We start from the raw sequence: 20,608 nt of genomic DNA, 5'->3' as shown, positions 1-20,608 counted from the left end.
CCATGTGGCCGACCGTACAAAATTTCAGCCGTGACAGAAAACCCAGCTATTGTTGTACAGCCTACTGCTGTTTCAGTAACAAGTTACAAGACAAACTATCACAACAATCAGCACAGAAACATGAAACCAACTGCCAACAGGTCATCTTTCATTTGAAGGATTGCGTGTCAAATCTTGTACAGCCCTTACTAATTTGCAACTTGTGCCAGAAAATCACTATTTGTGAGGGCTTTGTTGTTTGACTGCACAATGTACATTTTGGATCGTTGTATTAAGACCTATTTTTGCCACTTGTATACTTAGTCTGCAAAAAAGATTAAAGGGGAACATTATCACAATTTCAGAATGGTTAAAACCATTAAAAATCAGTTCCCAGTGGCTTATTATATTTTTCTAAGTTTTTTTCAAAATTTTACCCATCACGCAATATCCCTAAAAAAAGCTTCAAAGTAGTAGTGAAGCCAACACAAACAAACATGGCGGAAAGAACAGCAAGCTATAGCGACATTAGCTCGGATTCAGACTCGGATTTCAGCGGCTTAAGCGATTCAACAGATTACGCATGTATTGAAACGGATGGTTGTAGTGTGGAGGCAGGTAGCGAAAACGAAATTGAAGAAGAAACTGAAGCTATTGAGCCATATCGGTTTGAACCGTATGCAAGCGAAAACGACGAAAACGACACGGGAGAAAGCGAGGACGAATTTGGCGATCGCCTTCTAACCAACGATTGGTATGTGTTTGTTTGGCATTAAAGGAAACTAACAACTATGAACTAGGTTTACAGCATATAAAATACATTTGGCAACAACATGCACTTTGAGAGTGCAGACAGCCCAATTTTCATCAATTAATATATTCTGTAGACATACCCTCATCCGCGCTCTTTTTCTGAAAGCTGATCTGTCCAGTTTTGGAGTTGATGTCAGCAGGCCAGGGAAGCTAGGCCATACTTGCCAACCTTGAGACCTCCGATTTCGGGAGGTGGGGTGTGGGGGTGTGTGGTGGGGGGCGGCGCTAAGAGGGGAGGAGTATATTTACAGCTAGAATTCACTGAAAGTCAAGTATTTCATATACATATATATACATATATATATATATATATATATATATATATATATATATAAGAAATACTTGACTTTCAGTGAATTCTAGCTATATATATATATTTATTTTATGATATATATATATATATATATATATATATATATATATATATATATATATATATATATAAATAAAAGAAATACTTGAATTTCAGTGTTCATTTATTTACACATATACACACACATAACACTCATCTACTCATTGTTGAGTTAAGGGTTGAATTGTCCATCCTTGTTCTATTCTCTGTCACTATTTTTCCAACCATGCTGAACACCCCTTCGCAGGTACCCAGAAAGGTTTCGAGTACCACCAAAAAAACTGAAACTCTGAAGACAGTATAAAAATCTGTGTTAAAGGTGTACAAATACTGTTTGTATAATAAGCATGTTATTTTTTTACAAATGAGGGTTAAGAGTTCAGTTCTAAAAAAAAAAAGAAAAGAATGTGGCTTAAGTACAGTTTTTTAATTGAGCTGCTGCATTTTTTTGGTTGGGTTGTTTATTTATTTTGAGTAACTTCTATGCATTTCTAAAAGGGGAGGAATGTAATAGTGATCTATGTTGGTCTGTTGCCATCTCCTGGTGAATGTTGGCTATAGCGCACTGGGGTTACTTTTTGGTTGGCCAACGATTTACGCGGTGTTGCGCACCTGACGTCACTCAGGTCCGCATGGAGCTGGAGGGGGCGTGGCTTCCAGCTCCGCCTGAATTTCGGGAGATTTTCGGGAGAAAATTTGTCCCGGGAGGTTTTCGGGAGAGGCGCTGAATTTCGGTAGTCTCCCGGAAAATCCGGGAGGGTTGGCAAGTATGAGCTAGGGTCGATATTCTTCTCTTGATCATCTTCGGTGGCATAAGGGACGGTGTGAGCCAAGACATCCAGGGGGTTTAGCTCGCTCGTCTGCAGGAACAAACTGCCGCCATTGCTTGCCGTGCTACCGAGGTCCTTTGTCCCTGAATTGCTCACACACTCCGGCAGATTCAATGGGGGTCTGGCGGCAGATTTCTTTGACTTTATCGTTGGAAATGCATCTGCTTTGAGTGTCGCAGGATATCCACACATTCTTGCCATCTCTGTCGTAGCATAGCTTTCGTCGGTAAAGTGTGCGGAACAAACGTCCAATTTCTTGCCACTTTTGCATCTTTGGGCCACTGGTGCAACTTGAATCCGTCCCTGTTCGTGTTGTTACACCCTCCGACAACACACCGACGAGGCATGATGTCTCCAAGGTACGGAAAACGGTCGAAAAAAACGGAAAATAACAGAGCTGATTTGACTCGGCGTGTGAGAAAATGGCGGATTGCTTCCCGATGTGAGGCCACGTTGTGACGTCATCGCTCCGAGAGCGAATATTAGAAAGGTGTTTAATTCGCCAAAATTCACCCATTTAGAGTTCGGAAATCGGTTAAAAAAAATATATGGTCTTTTTTCTGCAACATCAAGGTATATATTGACGCTTACATAGGTCTGGTGATAATGTTCCCCTTTAAAAACACAATTTGAAAAAGCTCTTGGATGCTTTCAAAAAAAACCTCTTGGAAGGCAATTGATGATTCATCTCTTCCCTCTGTGCAGCATGATTAAGTGCAGTGATGCTAGTATTTATCATCGGAGGACACATCCTGTTATCATGGCTAAATAATAAAAACAAGATCCCATCTTCTCTCATCTGTTTTGTATAAATCAACTTACTGCAGCGAGTGTGGTTGAGTGAGTTTGGCTCTCCTGTGACCTCAGATGAGAGACTTCTAGGTTACACACGTGTGACTTTAACACTGCTGGTGTGTGAGTGTAAAATGATAGCCTAACTGTTCTAGCCTATAGATGCCAGTGACGTTTGTCCCTTTGCCAAGAACACAAGACTTGCGATGAATGACCGTTTTCCCTGCTGAGCAAAACACACACCGATCATAAGCAGGTGAGAGTTTCACACTCGATAAATGGATTTGGTCAGCTGCACTAAAGAGTTGGCGACGGCAGGGTTCTTGGAGGAGAAATTGGGCAATAGAAGCTTACGGATACTGATGAACTGGGTGCATTGGTGCAGTATCCAGAGGAGGGTACGGACGCCACAGACCATCTTCGGCCATCGCCTCTGAAAAAAAGAAAATAAATGAGTCATGTCCTGTTTCCACAAAGCAATACAGAGGAGTTTCGCTTGGTGTAGTAACCATGGATTAGGGCAGGATATAGACCAGAGGTGGGGAAAAATTTTGACTCGGGAGGCCACATTGAGAGAAAAAAAAAGTGTATGTGTGTATAAATGATATATACACATTTAGCTGTAAAAATCTGCTGTACAGTATGTGTGTTTGGGTCCCTTTTTTTCAGGAACACTAATACCAAAAGTCACAATGTCCGATAGAGTTCTAAAAACAGACCACCTTAAAAAAACGGAATGGAATTTTACAGTTTTTTACTGAATGGGACACCCAAAATGTACATGACAATAAAGAAAGTGGGATTTACAATATTAACTATGAACAATAAAACACTGAATATTAACAACATATGAACATCGCATGGTACGTACAATATTGTAATACTTCTAAAGATTACTAGCATTGTTGTTTATGGTACGTACAATATCCGTAATTATTACTACCAACAATTTTCAGGGTACGTATATTTTAATACTTCTTAAGATTACTAGCACTGTTGTTTAAGGTACATACAATATTAGTAATTATTACAAGCATTGTTTTTACGGCTGGCACGATTATTTATACACATTTAGCTGTAAAAATCTGCTGTACAGTATGTGTGTTTGGGTCCCTTTTTTTCAGGAACACTAATACCAAAAGTCACAATGTCCGATAGAGTTCTAAAAACAGACCACTTCAAAAAAACGGAATGGAATTTTACAGTTTTTTACTGAATAGGACACCTGAAATGTACATGAAAACAAAGAAAGTGGGATTTACAATATTAACTGTGAACAATAAAACACTGAATATTAACAACATATGAACATCGCATGGTACGTACAATATTGTAATACTTCTAAAGATTACTAGCATTGTTGTTGTTTATGGTACGTACAATATTTGTAATTATTACTACCACCAATTTTCAGGGTACGTATATTTTAATACTTCTAAAGATTACTAGCACTGTTGTTTAAGGTACATACAATATTAGTAATTATTACAAGCATTGTTTTTACGGCTGGCACAATTATTTATACACATTTAGCTGTAAAAATCTGCTGTACAGTATGTGTGTTTGGGTCCCTTTTTTTCAGGAACACTAATACCAAAAGTCACAATGTCCGATAGAATTCTAAAAACAGAACACTTAAAAAAAAAACGGAATGGAATTTTACAGTTTTTTACTGAATGGGACACCCGAAATGTACATAAAAATAAAGGAAGTGGGATTTACAATATTAACTATGAACAATAAAACACTGAATATTAACAACATATGAACATCGCTAAATAATAAGGTACATGGTACGTATAATATCTTAATACTTCTAAAGATTACTAGCACTGTTGTTTAAGGCAGTGGTCCCCAACGACCGGGTCGCGGCCCTGTACCGGTCCATGGATCGATTGGTACCGGGCCGCACAAGAAATAAATTTTATTTTTTTTATTTTATTTTTTATTAAATCAACATAAAAAACCCAAGATGCACTTACAATTAGTGCACCAACCCAAAAACCCTCCATTAGAGATGTCCAATAATATCGGCCTGCCGATAAATGCGTTAAAATGTAATGTCGGAAAATATCGGTATCGTTTTTTTTATTATCAGTATCGTTTTTGTTTGTTTTTATTTTATTTTTTGTATTAAATCAACATAAAAAACACAAGATACACTTACAATTAGTGCACCAACCCAAAAAACCTCCCTCCCTCATTCACACAAAAGGGTTGTTTCTTTCTGTTATTAATATTTCTGGTTCCTACATTATATATGAAATATATATCAATACAGTCTGCAGGGATACAGTCCGTAAGCACACATGATTGTATTTTTTTATGACAAAAAAATAAATAAAAAATAAAAATACCATACCATTTATTTAAAACAAGTAAAACAAGTATTTATGTTAAGTGCAGTTGTTGATGTTAAATAAAATGATTATTGGCAAAACCGCTTGTCATTTTTATGTTGAGGCAACGGGGTAATGTCGGTAGCTGCGTTGCTGAATGTAACTAATAAAGTAACTTGTAATCTAACTTAGCTACTTTTAAAATCAACTAATCAGAAAAGTAACGAAGTTACTTTCTAAAGGAGTAATCAGTAGTCATTAATCAGATTAGTTTTTCAAGGTAACTGTGACAACACTGGTTTGGGTCCCTTTTTTTTCAGGAACACTAATACCAAAATGTTCGATAGAATTCTAAAAACAGACCAATTCAAAAAACGGAATGGACTTTTACAGTTTTTACTGAATGGGACACCCAAAATGTACATTAAAATAAAGACAAGTACCGTATTTTTCGGAGTATAAGTCGCACCGGAGTATAAGTCGCACCTGCAGAAAATGCATAATAAAAAAGGAAAAAAACATACATAAGTCGCACTGGAGCCTGGCCAAACTATGAAAAAAACTGCGACTTATAGTCTGAAAAATACAGTAGTATTGAAAACACTAGCTGACTGGATTACGCAAAAACAAAACAACCGGTTTCCATTCAACCTTGAGTGGTCTAGCCCAGTGTTTTTCAACCTTTTTTGAGCCAAGGCACATTTTTTGCGTTGAAAAAATGCGGAGGCACACCACCAGCAGAAATCACTAAAAAAACAAAACTCAGTTGACAGTAAAAAGTCGTTGTCGCAATTTTTGGATATGACTTTAAACCATGACCAACCAAGCATCACTATAGCTCTTGTCTCAAAGTAGGTGTACTGTATCAATATAGCTCTTGTCTCAAAGTAGGTGTACTGTCACCACCTGTCACATCACGCCCTGATTTATTTTGTATTTTTTGCTGTTTTCCTGTGTGTGGTGTTTTAGTTCGTGTCTTGCGCTCCTATTTTTTTGGTATTTTCCTGTAGCAGTTTCATGTCTTCCTTGAACGCTACTCCCCGCATCTACTTTGTTTTAGCAATCAAGAATATTTCAGTTGTTTTCATCCTTCTTTGTGGGGACATTGTTGATTGTCATGTCATGTTCGGGTGTACTTTGTGGACGCCGTCTTGGCTCCAAAGTAAGTCTTTGCTGTCGTCCAGCATTCTGTTTTTGTTTACTTTGTAGCCAGTTAGGTTTTATTTTCGTTCTGCATAGCCTTCCCTAAGCTTCAATGCCTTTTCTTAGAGGCACTCACCTTTTGTTTATTTTTGGTTTTAGCATTAGATATGACGACAAACCCTTGTCGTCTCACACAACGTGTTCCAGACTAGGGATGTCCCGATCCGATATTTGGATTGGATCGGCCGCCGATATTTGCCAAAAAATGCGTATCGGCAAGGCATGGGAAAATGCCGATCCAGATCCAGTTTAAAAAAAACTCTGGTCCATGTTTTCCAACGCACCGATTAAAATAATACATTCCACTTTTCTGCTGCTCCCTAATTTCTGTTCCGCATTTTCCAGCACACCTTCAACACATCCACAGGTCTGTGGATTCTCACGCAGTTGCTTTTAGCTGCTGGCATTACACGACAGGCTCTTCTCACTCTTTCCTGTGTCTCCCTCTCACAGACAGCAAGCGCACCTTCTTACACACGTCACATACTGTCACGACACACGTCACATACTGTCACGTCATACGTCACATACGTATACGTCCTCCCCGAGCAGAGAGGTAGCAGCATGGCTAACGTTAGCTGTGATGCTAGCGCAGCCGTGTGACCAACGTTCCCTCTACGCACTGCTCAAGCGTCCTCTGCGCACGGCAAATCTATGCCACGCACAAAATCAAATAAAAAAATAAGCGCATAACAATTTTCGACACACCGACACGACAGAAAACAGTTTTCGTCATCATTGTTCAAATATTGTAACGTCTGTCGAGACGCTTATCTCCATTCGGTGCCACACGTCCACACCATCAAAATGCCGAGGCAAACATTTCCACATCAACACCGTATAAATTTTTTTTATTTTTTTAGTTGTGATTTCCTTCTCTGCATGAAAGTTTAAAAGTAGCATATATTAATGCAGTATGAAGAAGAATGTTTTAATGTAGACATGCAAGCCTTGAAAGAAAATTTTGAAAATCAAGACTACATTTCCTGCAAATGGGTGCATTTCTACCCTATATTTTAACTTTAGATTTATTCTCATATCAAACTCAATCTCGTTACCTTGCGTAATGACAATAAAGCTGATTCTGATTCTGATTCTGAAACTCTTTTGGCTGTCTTTTTGACACTTACATCCGGCGCCCCCCTCCACACCCTGGATTATAAATAATGTAAATAATTCAATGTGATTATCTTGTGTGATGACTGTATTATGATGATAGTATATATCTGATAGTATATATCTGTATCATGAATCAATTTAAGTGGACCCCGACTTAAACAAGTTGAAAAACTTATTGGGGTGTTACCATTTAGTGGTCAATTGTACGGAATATGTACTTCACTGTGCAACCTACTAATAAAAGTCTCAATCAATCAATCAAAACACATAGAATCATCATACTGCTGTGATTATATGCATCAAGTGTTCATTCAAGGCTAAGGCAAAATATCGAGATATATATATCGTGTATCGCAATATGGCCTTAAAATATCGCAATATTAAAAAAAGGCCATATCGCCCAGCCCTTGTTTCAATGATGCCATTTTGTTTGTCATGTATAATTTGGTCTATTTTGTGTTTATCCTTGAATAAACAGGTCAGTTTCTTGTTACCAACCATTGTGTATTATTCAAACTCCCCTAATTCAGCTGGCTAGTTGTTATCAAGAGTACTAAAACCCTTTTCAACATGATTCTGACAACTAAGTAGGCTAAATAACTTTAAACTTTAATACATGCTCGGATAGGCCAGTATCGGTCAGTATCGGTATCGGTCAGTATCGGTATCGGATCGGAAATGCAAAAACAATATCGGTATCGGATCGGAAGTGCAAAAACCTGGATCGGGACATCCCTACTCCCCGCATCTACTTTGTTTTAGCAATCAAGAATATTTCAGTTGTTTTCATCCTTCTTTGTGGGGACATTGTTGATTGTCATGTCATGTTCGGATGTACTTTGTGGGCGCCGTCTTGGCTCCACAGTAAGTCTTTGCTGTCGTCCAGCATTCTGTTTTTTGTCTACTTTGTAGCCAGTTCAGTTTTAGTTTAGTTCTGCATAGCCTTCCCTAAGCTTCAATGCCTTTTCTTAGCGGCACTCACCTTTGGTTTATTTTTAGTTTAAGCATTAAATACCCTTTTACCTGCACGCTGCCTCCCGCTGTTTCCGACATCTACAAAGCAATTAGCTACCGACTGCCACCTACTGATATGGAAGAGTATTACACGGTTACTCTGCCGATCTCTAGACAGCACCGACACTCAACAACAACACATCATTTGCAGACTATAATTACTGCTTTGCATAAAATATTTTTAAACCAAAATAGGTGAAATGACAATCTCCCACGGCACACCAGACTGTATCTCACGGCACACTGGTTGAAAAACACTGGTCTAGCCAATGGGCTAGGGAAGAACTCATTGAACCTTGGTGCAAATTCGCACAGTCGGCATTCAAGACCCTACAAGCGATTGAACTAACATGAAAAAGCTTGACATCTGTGGCAGTCTGTTCGGACTTTGTAATGCCAATTAGTGGAGGGGATAGTATCATTTGTTTTTCAATTGAGTTGGCAGCACGGATCCAGTTGGGCTGTATTTTCTATGCCACATTCCTACACTTTGTTGACTTCACGGCAGGTTACGCTGTGTCATGCTGTCATAATGTCGCGCTATTTACGTAGCCATCCTGCCTACATACACACGCCAGGAAAAACAAGCGAGAACGGCGTTTACTGCTCCAACTGGTACCGTAAACTAGTCTATGTGTCTTTCCTTTCCACCTTGTGCTCGCAAACTCCTATCAACATCAATCCGTTTCATGAGAAGGTTCAACTGCAAGGAAACGAGATATAAGAAGAACAGACATTTTTTTACGGTTTCTTACCTCTCAGTGCGGGCCAGATGGCTTCACATGGGCGAGAAGAAGGCACAAATGGAGCAGGTGATGAGGAGAGAGAGAGAGAGAGAGAGAGACACAGTGTGAGGAACAAAGTAAACACTACTTAATGAGAACGACAGAACAAGTTTGTCTGTCACGCTCCAGTTTGCTTGTCACCTTTTGCAGCTGCACACTTGCCAGGCTGCCACAATGCAGCAATGACATTACCTTCATATGAACATGAACCACTCACACAAGCACTAGACACATTTGAGTGAGAAATAAGCCCTCTCTCCATGCTCCCTTCTCCCGTTTGTCCAACGTAGCTCTACAAAGGACATGTCCATACTTGCCAACCTTGAGACCTACGATTTCAGGGGGTGGGGGGTGGGGGGCGTGGTTAAGATATATATATATATATATATATATATATATATATATATATAAGAAATACTTGACTTTCAGTGAATTCCAGCTATATATATATATATATATATATATATATATATATATATATATATATATATACACATATATATATATATATTTTATTACATACATATACATATATATATATATATATATATATATATATATATATATATATATATATAAATAAATAAATAAATAAAAGAAATACTTGAATTTCAGTGTTCATTTATTTACACATTTACACACACATAACACTCGTCTACTCATTGTTGAGTTAAGGGTTGAATTGTCCATCCTAGTTCTATTCTCTGTCACTATTTCAGAACACACACATTATACAAATATACATTATAAAATCAATAAGAAAAACGGGAGCTCTAATTTGGGAGTCTGAATTAGGATCAGAAGTTCCTATATAAACATTGCGCACTCACGTCGCCTTTTTGTATTGATTACTGCAGCTGTGCACTGGATTCATTCACAAATACAAACTACAACTCACAAACACTTTTGAGTTAGGCTCCACCATCAGAATGTGTACTTAAACTTATAAAGATCACATGGATATTATTCAGTGAGTTGATTCACCAAAACTAACCTGTTATACAGGAGGAAAAAGCACACAGGACGTTTCAATTGTTCACAGACTGGTCGCGCTCATCAGAATGACAAGACACTTCCGGTCTGCAGGTGATAGCATTCAATTGGGAAGAAACGCCCTACTGCCCCCTACTGACCAATGTGAATACTGATAAATGTGTAATGACAGCTCCAAAAACGAATTCAAACCACAAAATAAAATAAATAAATCAACACAAAAATGTGACACATTATGGGTGGGTCACATATGCATGTACAGTAGATGGCAGTATTGTCCTGTTTAAAAGTGTCACAACATTGCTGTTTACGGCAGACGAAAACTTGACTGCTGTTGTTGTGTGTTGTTACCGCGCTGGGAGGACGTTAATGAAACTGCCTAACAATAAACACACATAAGAAATAAGAACTCGCCCTCGATCATTAGCTGTTTATATGGTGGGAAAGCGGACGTGAGAACAGGCTGTCAACACGTCACTCAGGTCCGCATGGAGCTGGAGGGGGCGTGGCCTCCAGCTCCGCCTGAATTTCGGGAGATTTTCGGGAGAAAATTTGTCCCGGGAGGTTTTCGGGAGAGGCGCTGAATTTCGGGAGTCTCCCGGAAAATCCGGGAGGGTTGGCAAGTATGCATGTCCCACTTTCATCCACTGATTCAATACACGATGACAAGAATGGACGAATGCTTCCTCACACAAACATGCTTTTGGGGACATGGAGCTAAATAAGAGGTGACGCGATGCAACTTGATGAGTGACCAAGCCCTGCAGACCCGTGGGTGTTTATACAAAACCCAAAACCAGTGAAGTTGGCACATTGTGTAAAATGGTAAATAAAAACAGAATACAATGATTTGTTATTTCAGCCTATATTCACTTGAATAGACTACAAAAACAAGATACTTAACGTTCGAACTGGAAAACTTTGTTATTTTTTGCAAATATTAGCTCATTTGGAATGTGATGCCTGCCACATGTTTCAACAAAGCTGGCACAAGTGGCAAAAAAGACTGACAAAGCACTCATAAACACTTTTTTGGAACATCCCACAGGTGAACAGGCTAATTGGGAACAGGTGGGTGCCATGATTGGGTATAAAAGCAGCTTCCATTAAATGCTCAGTCAATCACAAACAAGGATGGGGCGAAGGTCACCACTTTGTGAACAAATGCGTGAGCGAATTGTCCAACAGTTTAAGAACAACATTTCTCAACCAGCTATTGCAAGGAATTTAGGGATTTCACCATCTACGGTCCGTAATATCATCACAGGGTTCAGAGAATCTGGAGAAATCACTGCTTGTAAGCGGCAAGGCTCAAAACCAACATTGAATGCCCGTGATCTTCGATCCCTCAGGCGGTACTGCATCAAAAAGCAGTGAGTAAAGGATATCACCACATGGATTCAGGAACACTTCAGAAAACCACTGTCAGTAACTACAGTTGGTCGCTACATCTGTAAGTGCAAGTTAAAACTCTACTATGCAAAGCCAAAACCATTTTCAACAACACCCAGAAACGCTACCGGCTTCGCTGGCCCCGAGCTCATCCAAGATGGACTGATGCAAAGTGGAAAAGTGTTCTGTGGTCTGACAAGTCCACATTTCAAATTGTTTTTGGAAACTGTGGATGTCGTGTCTTCCGGAACAAAGAGGAAAAGAACCATCCGGATTGTTATAGCCGCAATGTTCAAAAGCCAGCATGTGTGATGGTATGGGGGTGTATTAGTGCCCAAGGCATGGGTAACTTACACATCTGTGAAGGCACCATTAATGCTGAAAGGTACATACAGGTTTTGGAGCAACATATGTTGCCATCCAAGCAACGTTATCATGGACGCCCCTGCTTATTTTAGCAAGACAATGCCAAGCCACATGTTACAACAGTGTGGTTTCATAGTAAAAGAGTTCGGGTACTAGACTGGCCTGCCTGTAGTCAAGACCTGTCTCCCATTGAAAATGTGTGGCGCATTATGAAGCCTAAAATAGCACAACGGAGACCCCCGGACTGTTGAACAACTTAAGCTGTACATCAAGCAAGAATGGGAAAGAATTCCACCTGAAAAGCTTCAAAAAATGGGTCTCCTCAGTTCCCAAACGTTTACTGAGTGTTGTTAAAAGGAAAGGCCATGTAACAGTGGTAAAAATGCTTTTTTGCAATGTGTTGCTGCCATTAAATTCTAAGTTAATGATTATTTGCAAAAAAAAAAAACAAATTCTCAGTTTGAACATTTGAGCATAGCTTTCGTCGGTAAAGTGTGCGGAACAAACGTCCAATTTCTTGCCACTTTTGCATCTTTGGGCCACTGGTGCAACTTGAATCCGTCCCTGTTCGTGTTGTTACACCCTCCGACAACACACCGACGAGGCATGATGTCTCCAAGGTACAGAAAACAGTCGAAAAAACGGAAAATAACAGAGCTGATTTGACTCGGTGTTTGAGAAAATGGCGGATTGCTTCCCGATGTGACGTCACAACCGAGAGCGAATAATAGAAAGGCGTTTAATTCGCCAAAATTCACCCATTTAGAGTTCGGAAATCGGTTAAAAAATATATGGTCTTTTTTCTGCAACATCAAGGTATATATTGACGCTTACATAGGTCTGGTGATAATGTTCCCCTTTAAAAGGATATTGAACAATAACAAAAAAATATTTATTTCAGTACAAAAAAGGACACAATTTATGTCAATGAAGTCGCAGCAAAATATTCTAATGACAGTGTGGCAACATTTTCTCACTGGTTCTTTGCAGGAAAAACAATTGACAGGAAGTGCCGTTCATCCAGGCCCATGCGAAACAACTCAAGTCATCTGGTGCAAAATGCTGTGCTGCGGCAAATCATCAAAGGCGAAGTCATAACTTGGCAAAGAATTACGTGCAATAAAAGTAGGTTTTATTTGGACAGGACATTGGGAAGGCAGGGTACACAAAGGTAACTTTTTATGAGCCACTTAGAGCCTCTTACGTACATTTTGCTAATGTCGGAGATTACTGACGTTCAAGAAGAAAGAACAAACCAACACAAGGAAAATCTTTATTGGAAATTCAGTCCATATTTTTGCTATGAACTGTAGTGCTGCCTAAATGTCCTGTTCAAGCTCATGCTCTCAAAAACTCAGTTGTAAGAGGGTTGTAGTTTCCACCATAATAGTTCAAGTTAAAGTACCAATGATTGTCACACACACACACACTAGGTGTGGCGAAATTATTCTCTGCATTTGACTCATCACCCTTGATCACCCCCTGGGAGGTGAGGGGAGCAGTGGGCAGCAGCAGTGTTCGCGCCCGGGAATAATTTTTGGTGATTTAACTCCCAATCCCAACCCTTGATGCTGAGTGCCAAGCAGGGAGGTAATGGGTCCCATTTTTATAGTCTTTGGTATGACTCACAACCTACCGATCTAATCACACCAGTACTCAGTAATGAGCGTTTGCCCTGACTTGCAGCACGGCCCAAGACCCGTGACCAGCAAGTGGCCCTGAGGCCTTTCAGCTGGTTGTCGCTGCTTTTCTGTGGGTTTGTTTCCATTACGCCATACTTGCTAACCCTCCCGGATTTTCCGGGAGACTCCCGAAATTCAGCGACTCTCCCGAAAACCTCCCGGGACAAATTTTCTCCCGAAAATCTCCCGAAATTCAGGCACACAATATAAACGGTGTACCTGCCCAATCACGTTATAACTGTAGAATGATCGAGGGCGAGTTCTTGGTTTCTTATGTGGGTTTCTTGTTAGGCAGTTTCATTAACGTCCTCCCAGCGTGGTAACAACACACAACAACAGCATTTCGGCTACCGTAAAGCAGTTCGTCTGCCGTAAACAGCAATGTTGTGACACTCTTAAACAGGACAATACTGCCATCTAGTGCATTTGATGAAAGCACTTTTGTGCGTGCCACACAGCAATGCATCATCAGAGAGGGCGTTCAGCATGGTTAGAAAAATAGTGACAAAGAAGAACAAGGATGGACAATTCAACCCTTAACTCAACAATGAGTAGATGAGTGTTATGTGTGTGTATATGTGTAAATAAATGAACACTGAAATTCAAGTATTTATTTTATTTATTTATATTTATATATATATATATATATATATATATATATATATATATAAAAAATACTTGACTTGGTGAATCCTAGCTGTAAATATACTCCTCCCCTCTTAACCATGCCCCCAACCACGCCCCCGCCCCGCCCCCCACCTCCCGAAATCGGAGGTCTCAAGGTTGGCAAGTATGCATTACGCAGGTAAAAAAAAAAAGGATGGGTCAGGGCTCGCCATTATTATGCCATTAAGCTTTCTCTTAAAGGGGAACATTATCACAATTTCAGAAGCGTTAAAACCATTAAAAATCCGTTCCCAGTGGCTTATTATATTTTTCGACGTTTTTTTCAAAATTTTACCCATCACGCAATATCCCTAAAAAAAGCTTCAAAGTGCCTGATTTTAATCATCGTTATATACACCCGTCCATTTTCCTGTGACGTCACATAGTGATGCCGAAACAAACAAACATGGCGGCTAGAACAGCAAGCTATAGCGACATTCAGACTCGGATTTCAGCGGCTTAAGCGATTCAACAGATTACGCATGTATTGAAACGGATGGTTGTAGTGTGGAGGCAGGTAGCGAAAACGAAATTGAAGAAGAACCTGAAGCTATTGAGTCATATCGGTTTGAACCGTATGCAAGCGAAAACGACGAAAATGACACGACAGAAAGCGAGGACGAATTCGGCGATCGCCTTTTAACCAACGATTGGTATGTGTTTGTTTGGCATTAAAGGAAACTAACAACTATGAACTAGGTTTACAGCATATGAAATACATTTGGCAACAACATGCACTTTGAGAGTGCAGACAGCCCAGTTTTCATCAATTAATATATTCTGTAGACATACCCTCATCCGCTCTCTTTTCCTGGGGGTCTGGTGGCAGATTTCTTTGACTTTATCGTTGGAAATGCATCTGCTTTGAGTGTCGCAGGATATCCACACATTCTTACCATCTCTGTCGTAGCATAGCTTTCGTCGGTAAAGTGTGCGGAACAAACGTCCAATTTCTTGCCACTTTCGCATCTTTGGGCCACTGGTGCAACTTGAATCCGTCCCTGTTCGTGTTGTTACACCCTCCGACAACACACCGACGAGGCATGATGTCTCCAAAGTACGGAAAACAGTCGAAAAAACGGAAAATAACAGAGCTGATTTGACTCGGTGTTTGTAATGTGTTTGAGAAAATGGCGGATTGCTTCCCGATGTGACGTCACAAGAAAGGCATTTAATTCGCCAAAATTCACCCATTTAGAGTTCGGAAATCGGTTAAAAAAATATATGGTCTTTTTTCTGCAACATCAAGGTATATATTGACGCTTACATAGGTCTGGTGATAATGTTCCCCTTTAAAACATTCTGGTACGGTTTTTCAAGTCGTGTTGATAATGATCGCTTTATTTCAACGATATTACAAAATAGCTTCCGTGAATGCGTCCTGTTATTACTGTTGAAAAGAAAACTCAAGTCATGTGTTTGACGCTCTCTTTCTTTGCTCAGCTTTTGAACCTAATCAGATCTGTAAGAAGGAACACTGACCTGGGTTTGATCTCTCAATGTGCATCTAACTAGGTCCAGGGTTTCCCCCACATGTAAATGACCGTGGCACTACGCCAAGGCAAGATTAATGCCGCCACACTGTCAAAATATATTTTTCTACATGAAAAAACATTTATTTTTTACATGAAAACTAATTTAAGTGATGTATTGTATGAATGGATCTACCGTATATAGTCGATTATTTACATACTATTGGCTAGAAATGTCCGATAATATCGGCTTGCCGATATTATCGGCCGATAAATGCGCTAAAATGTAATATCGGAAATTATCGGTATCGTTTTTTTTATTATCGGTATTTTTTGTTGTTTTTATTAAATCAACATAAAAAACACAAGATACACTTACAATTAGTGCACCAACCCAAAAAACCTTCCTCCCCCATTTACACTCATTCACACAAAAGGGTTGTTTCTTTCTGTTATTAATATTCTGGTTCCTACATTATATATCAATATATATCAATACAGTCTGCAAGGGATACAATCTGTAAGCACTAGGGATGTCCGATAATATCGGCCTGCCTGTCTAAAATTCCATTGCATTTTTTAAGGCGGTCTGTCATAAGGTTTTTAGCATTCAATCAGACATTATTGCGAGGTTTTGTTTTGGTGTTCCTAAAAATAGATATACCGGCCCCCAGACACATTTTTTTTCCTCTAAATTTGCCCCCCCCCGAGTCAAAATAATTGCCCAGGCCTGATCTAGGGGAAACCCTGAGGTCTACTCCAGTGTTTTTCAACCACTGTGCCGCATCACACTAGTGTGCCGTGAGATACAGTCTGGTGTGCCGTGGGAGATTATCTAATTTCATCTATTTGGGTTAAAAATATTTTTTGCAAACCAGTAATTATAGTCTGCAAATAATGTGTTGTTGTTGAGCATGGGTGTCAAACTTTGGCCCGCCGTGTAATTTCACTTGGTCCTTGAGGCGATATCAAATTAACACTAAAGCTGGCCCGACGATTATATACAGCGGCAGTGCCGCGGTAACACCGCATTCACTGCTGATTCTAATACTTGCCAAAACTCCCGGGAGTCTTCCAAACTTCCGCGCCACTCCCGAAAATCGTCACGTCTGCTTTTCTGCCAGTCCAACGAGTGCTGGCCCAGTCACATAACATGTGCGGCTTCTGCACGCACACACACAATTGAATGCAACGCATACTTCATCAACAGCGATACAGGCTACACTGAGGGTGGCCGTATAAACAACTTTAACACTGTTACAAATATGCACCACACTGTGAACCCACACCAAACAAGAATGACAAACACATTTCGGGAGAACATCCGCACCGAAACACAACATAAACACAACAGAACAAATACCCAGAACCCTTTGCAGCACTAACTCTTTCGGGACGTTACAAGGTGTGTGTGTGGGGGGGGGGGAGGTTTGGTGGTAGCGGGGGTGTATTTTGTAGCGTCCCGGAAGAGTTAGTGCTGCAAAGGATTCTGGGTATTTGTTCTGTTGTGTTTATGTTGTGTTACGGTGCGGATGTTCTCCCGAAATGTGTTTGTCATTCTTGTTTGGTGTGGATTCACAGTGTGGTGGATATCTGTAACAGTGTTAAAAGTTTTTTATACTGGCACCCTCAGTGTAACCTGCATCGCTGTTGATGAAGTATGCGTTGCATTCACTTATTGGGTGCAGAGGTTTATTTCACCACACCTAGTGTGTGTGTGTGTGTGTGTGTGTGTGTGTGTGTGTGTGTGTGTGTGTGTGTGTGTGTGTGTGTGTGTGTGTGTGTGTGTGTGTGTGAGAGAGAGACTATCATTGGTACTTTAACTTTTTAAATATAGTTCTGGATCATTTAGTCAATCAATCATCGTTTACTTATATAACGTTTACTTATATAGCCCTTAAACACAAATGTCTCAAAGGGCTGCACATACCTTGTGACTGGGTCTGAACGATGTTAGAATGGATGAAAAGCGGACGTGACGACAGCTCGTAGAGGACGTTAAAGGCAGTGCATTTAAGGCACGCCCCCAAGACTGTGGTCCGGGTGGACGAGATATAATGACTGATGAACACTTTCGTTTGATAATGAAGGTTGCCTCAGCTCAAAGCCTGAGCCCCGACATTAATGAACTAGCATCCAAGAAAATATGGCAGGTATCTGGCTTGGGCACATCAGATTAGATCAGTGTGTTGCAAACTGAGCAGTTTAAAGTCCTGAATGGTTGTTTTATTCATTGTTATTTTATTTTCTAATTTATTAGCCTGTGGAAAAAGTTAATGTTGATATTTACCTCAGAAGGCTGCAAATAGAAAAGAGGCATTACATTTTTATTTAAATTGTATTTGATATGTCATTGATATTTTTTAATTATTATTATATTTATTATTTGAAACTCGATTTTGCATGTCACTATAAAGTTATATAAGCCTTGCATGTTCAATATTTAATGCAAAACTTGTTTTGGGTCCCTATTAAAAGGTTAATTTGTTCAACCTTGGCCCGCGGCTTTGTTCAGTTTTAAATTTTGGCCCACTCTGTATTTGAGTTTGACACCCCTGTTGTTGAGTGTCGGTGCTGTGAGCTCGGCAGAGTAACCGTGTAATACTCTTCCATATCAGTAGGTGGCAGCTGGTAGCTAATTGCTTTGTCGATGTCGGAAACAGCGGGAGGCAGCGTGCAGGTAAAAAGGTATCTAATGCTTAAACCAAAAATATCTATCTATCTATCTAAACAAAAGGTGAGTGCCCCTGAGAAAAGGCATTGAAGCTTAAGGAAGGCTATGCAGAACGAAACTAAAACTGAACTGGCTACAAAGTAAACAAAAACAGAATGCTGGACGACAGCAAAGACTTACTGTGGAGCAAAGACAGCGTCCACAATGTACATCCGAACATGACATGACAATCAACAATGTCCCCACAAAGAAGGATAAAAAACAACTGAAATATTCTTGATTGCTAAAAACAAAGTAGATGCGGGAAATATCGCTCAAAGGAAGACATGAAACTGCTACAGGAAAATACAAAAAAAAAGAAAAAGCCACCAAAATAGGAGCGCAAGACAAGAACTAAAACACTACACACAGGGAAACAGCAAAAACCTCCAAATAAGTCAGGGTGTGATGTGACAGGTGGTGACAGTACACCTACTTTGAGACAAGAGCTATATTGATGCATGCTTGGTTATGCTTTAAAGTCATGTCCAACAATTGCAACAACAACTTTTTGCTGTCCACTGAGTTTCGTTTTTAATGATTTCTGCTGGTGGTGTGCCTGTAGATTTTTTCAACGCAAAAAATGTGCCTTGGCTCAAAAAAGGTTGAAAAACACTGGTCCACTCTATTTCAGAGGTGGGGAATGTTCACAATTTAATTACAATTTAGGTGCTACGATTCGATGATACATTTTTACTAACAGATACGTAAAAACTGTAGCTCCCTGCTAAGTGATGTAATAAACGTGCCTATTTGACAAAAATGCATCCTTGTTTTAATGTTTGTGCCTTCTAAAATCACAGATTGCCCGAACACTTTGCCCCCAGTCGCTGTAATCTTGCAGCTCAAATCTTATCTACAGTACTATCTGCCCCTTCATATTTATGGCTGACAGTGTTGTCGGACTGTGTGGATATTATGCTCTCTCCTTAATCCACTTGTTCATTGCTTTTTCTTAGCTGGTTACTCTCTGCTGTAACGTGGTTCCTGTTAGACTTCTGTTCAAATGTACAAAGCATTTATTATTTTCTTGCTTTACCACTTCACATTCAAGCCAGCTTAACACCACAGCTCGCGTATCTTGTCCTCTCCTCTTGCTTCCATGTGTGTCTGCCCCAGATCTGCAGAGATAGGCTCCAGCACCCCCCGCGACCCCAAAAAGGGACAAGCGGTAGAAAATGGATGGATGGATGGCATTATTTATCATACATAAATAATCCGTTTTTTGGACATTTGTACATCGGTTCAGAATAGTCCACGTTTCAATCGCGATTCATCAAAGAATCAATCATTTTTACCACCTCTAGTGAATTTACAGTTAAAGCATAAGAGAAAACCAGAAAGACAGATGTGATTTCTTACCTGCGAGCGAACTGGAAGTTGGCAGAGCTGCTGGCAGAGACATTTCTGGGGCTTTCTGAAGGGCTGCTGCCAGCTGAAGAAACACAACAACATCCACCATGTTACTAGGAACACTGAATAGTTCAGTAATGGTGTCACCATGTCAGTAATGGTTATACCATGAACCGACAGTAAAAAGAACTGTGGTAAGCTAATGATGCTTTTAAAAATTGTTCATTTCCACAGTAACAAGAATCTATTTACAAACCCCGTTTCCATATGAGTTGGGAAATTGTGTTAGATGTAAATATAAACGGAATACAATGATTTGCAAATCCTTTTCAACCCATATTCAGTTGAATGCACTACAAAGACAAGATAATTGATGTTCAAACTCAAACTTTTTTTTTTTTTGCAAATAATAATTAACTTAGAATTTCATGACTGCAACACGTGTCAAAGTAGTTGGGAAAGGGCATGTTCACCACTGTGTTACATCACCTTTTCTTTTAACAACACTCAATAAACAATTGGGAACTGAGGAGACTAATTGCTGAAGCTTTGAAAGTGGAATTCTTTCCCATTCTTGTTTTATGTAGAGTTTCAGTCGTTCAACAGTCCGGGGTCTCCGCTGTCGTATTTTACGCTTCATAATGCGCCACACATTTTCGATTGGAGACAGGTCTGGACTGCAGGCGGGCCAGGAAAGTACCCGCACTCTTTTTTTACGAAGCCACGCTGTTGTAACACGTGTTGA

The 20,608-nt window shown here is 39.8% G+C and overlaps 1 protein-coding gene across 4 annotated transcripts in view; it reads right to left on the bottom strand.

Moving 5' to 3' along the window:
• The window catches only part of mast3a (microtubule associated serine/threonine kinase 3a), a 168,298-nt gene that overhangs the window by 71,772 nt on the left and 75,918 nt on the right, over positions 1–20,608 (bottom strand). For 3 of the 4 annotated variants that reach the window (XM_061941580.2, XM_061941594.1, XM_061941573.2), the window contains 3 exons: positions 19,873–19,945; positions 9,197–9,217; positions 3,121–3,199 (listed from right to left, as the gene is read on the bottom strand). In XM_061941580.2, the coding sequence (XP_061797564.1) occupies positions 3,121–3,199; positions 9,197–9,217; positions 19,873–19,945 (173 nt within the window). The remainder of the gene's footprint in view (positions 1–3,120; positions 3,200–9,196; positions 9,218–19,872; positions 19,946–20,608) is intronic. The other variant, XM_061941586.2, reaches the window with a different exon arrangement.

The sequence above is a fragment of the Nerophis lumbriciformis genome, linkage group LG03, assembly GCF_033978685.3.
Source record: "Nerophis lumbriciformis linkage group LG03, RoL_Nlum_v2.1, whole genome shotgun sequence".
NCBI classification, from domain to species: Eukaryota; Metazoa; Chordata; class Actinopteri; order Syngnathiformes; family Syngnathidae; genus Nerophis; species Nerophis lumbriciformis.
Note: the sequence above shows the minus strand (reverse complement) of the source record. Positions and strands in the feature narration are given on the sequence as shown.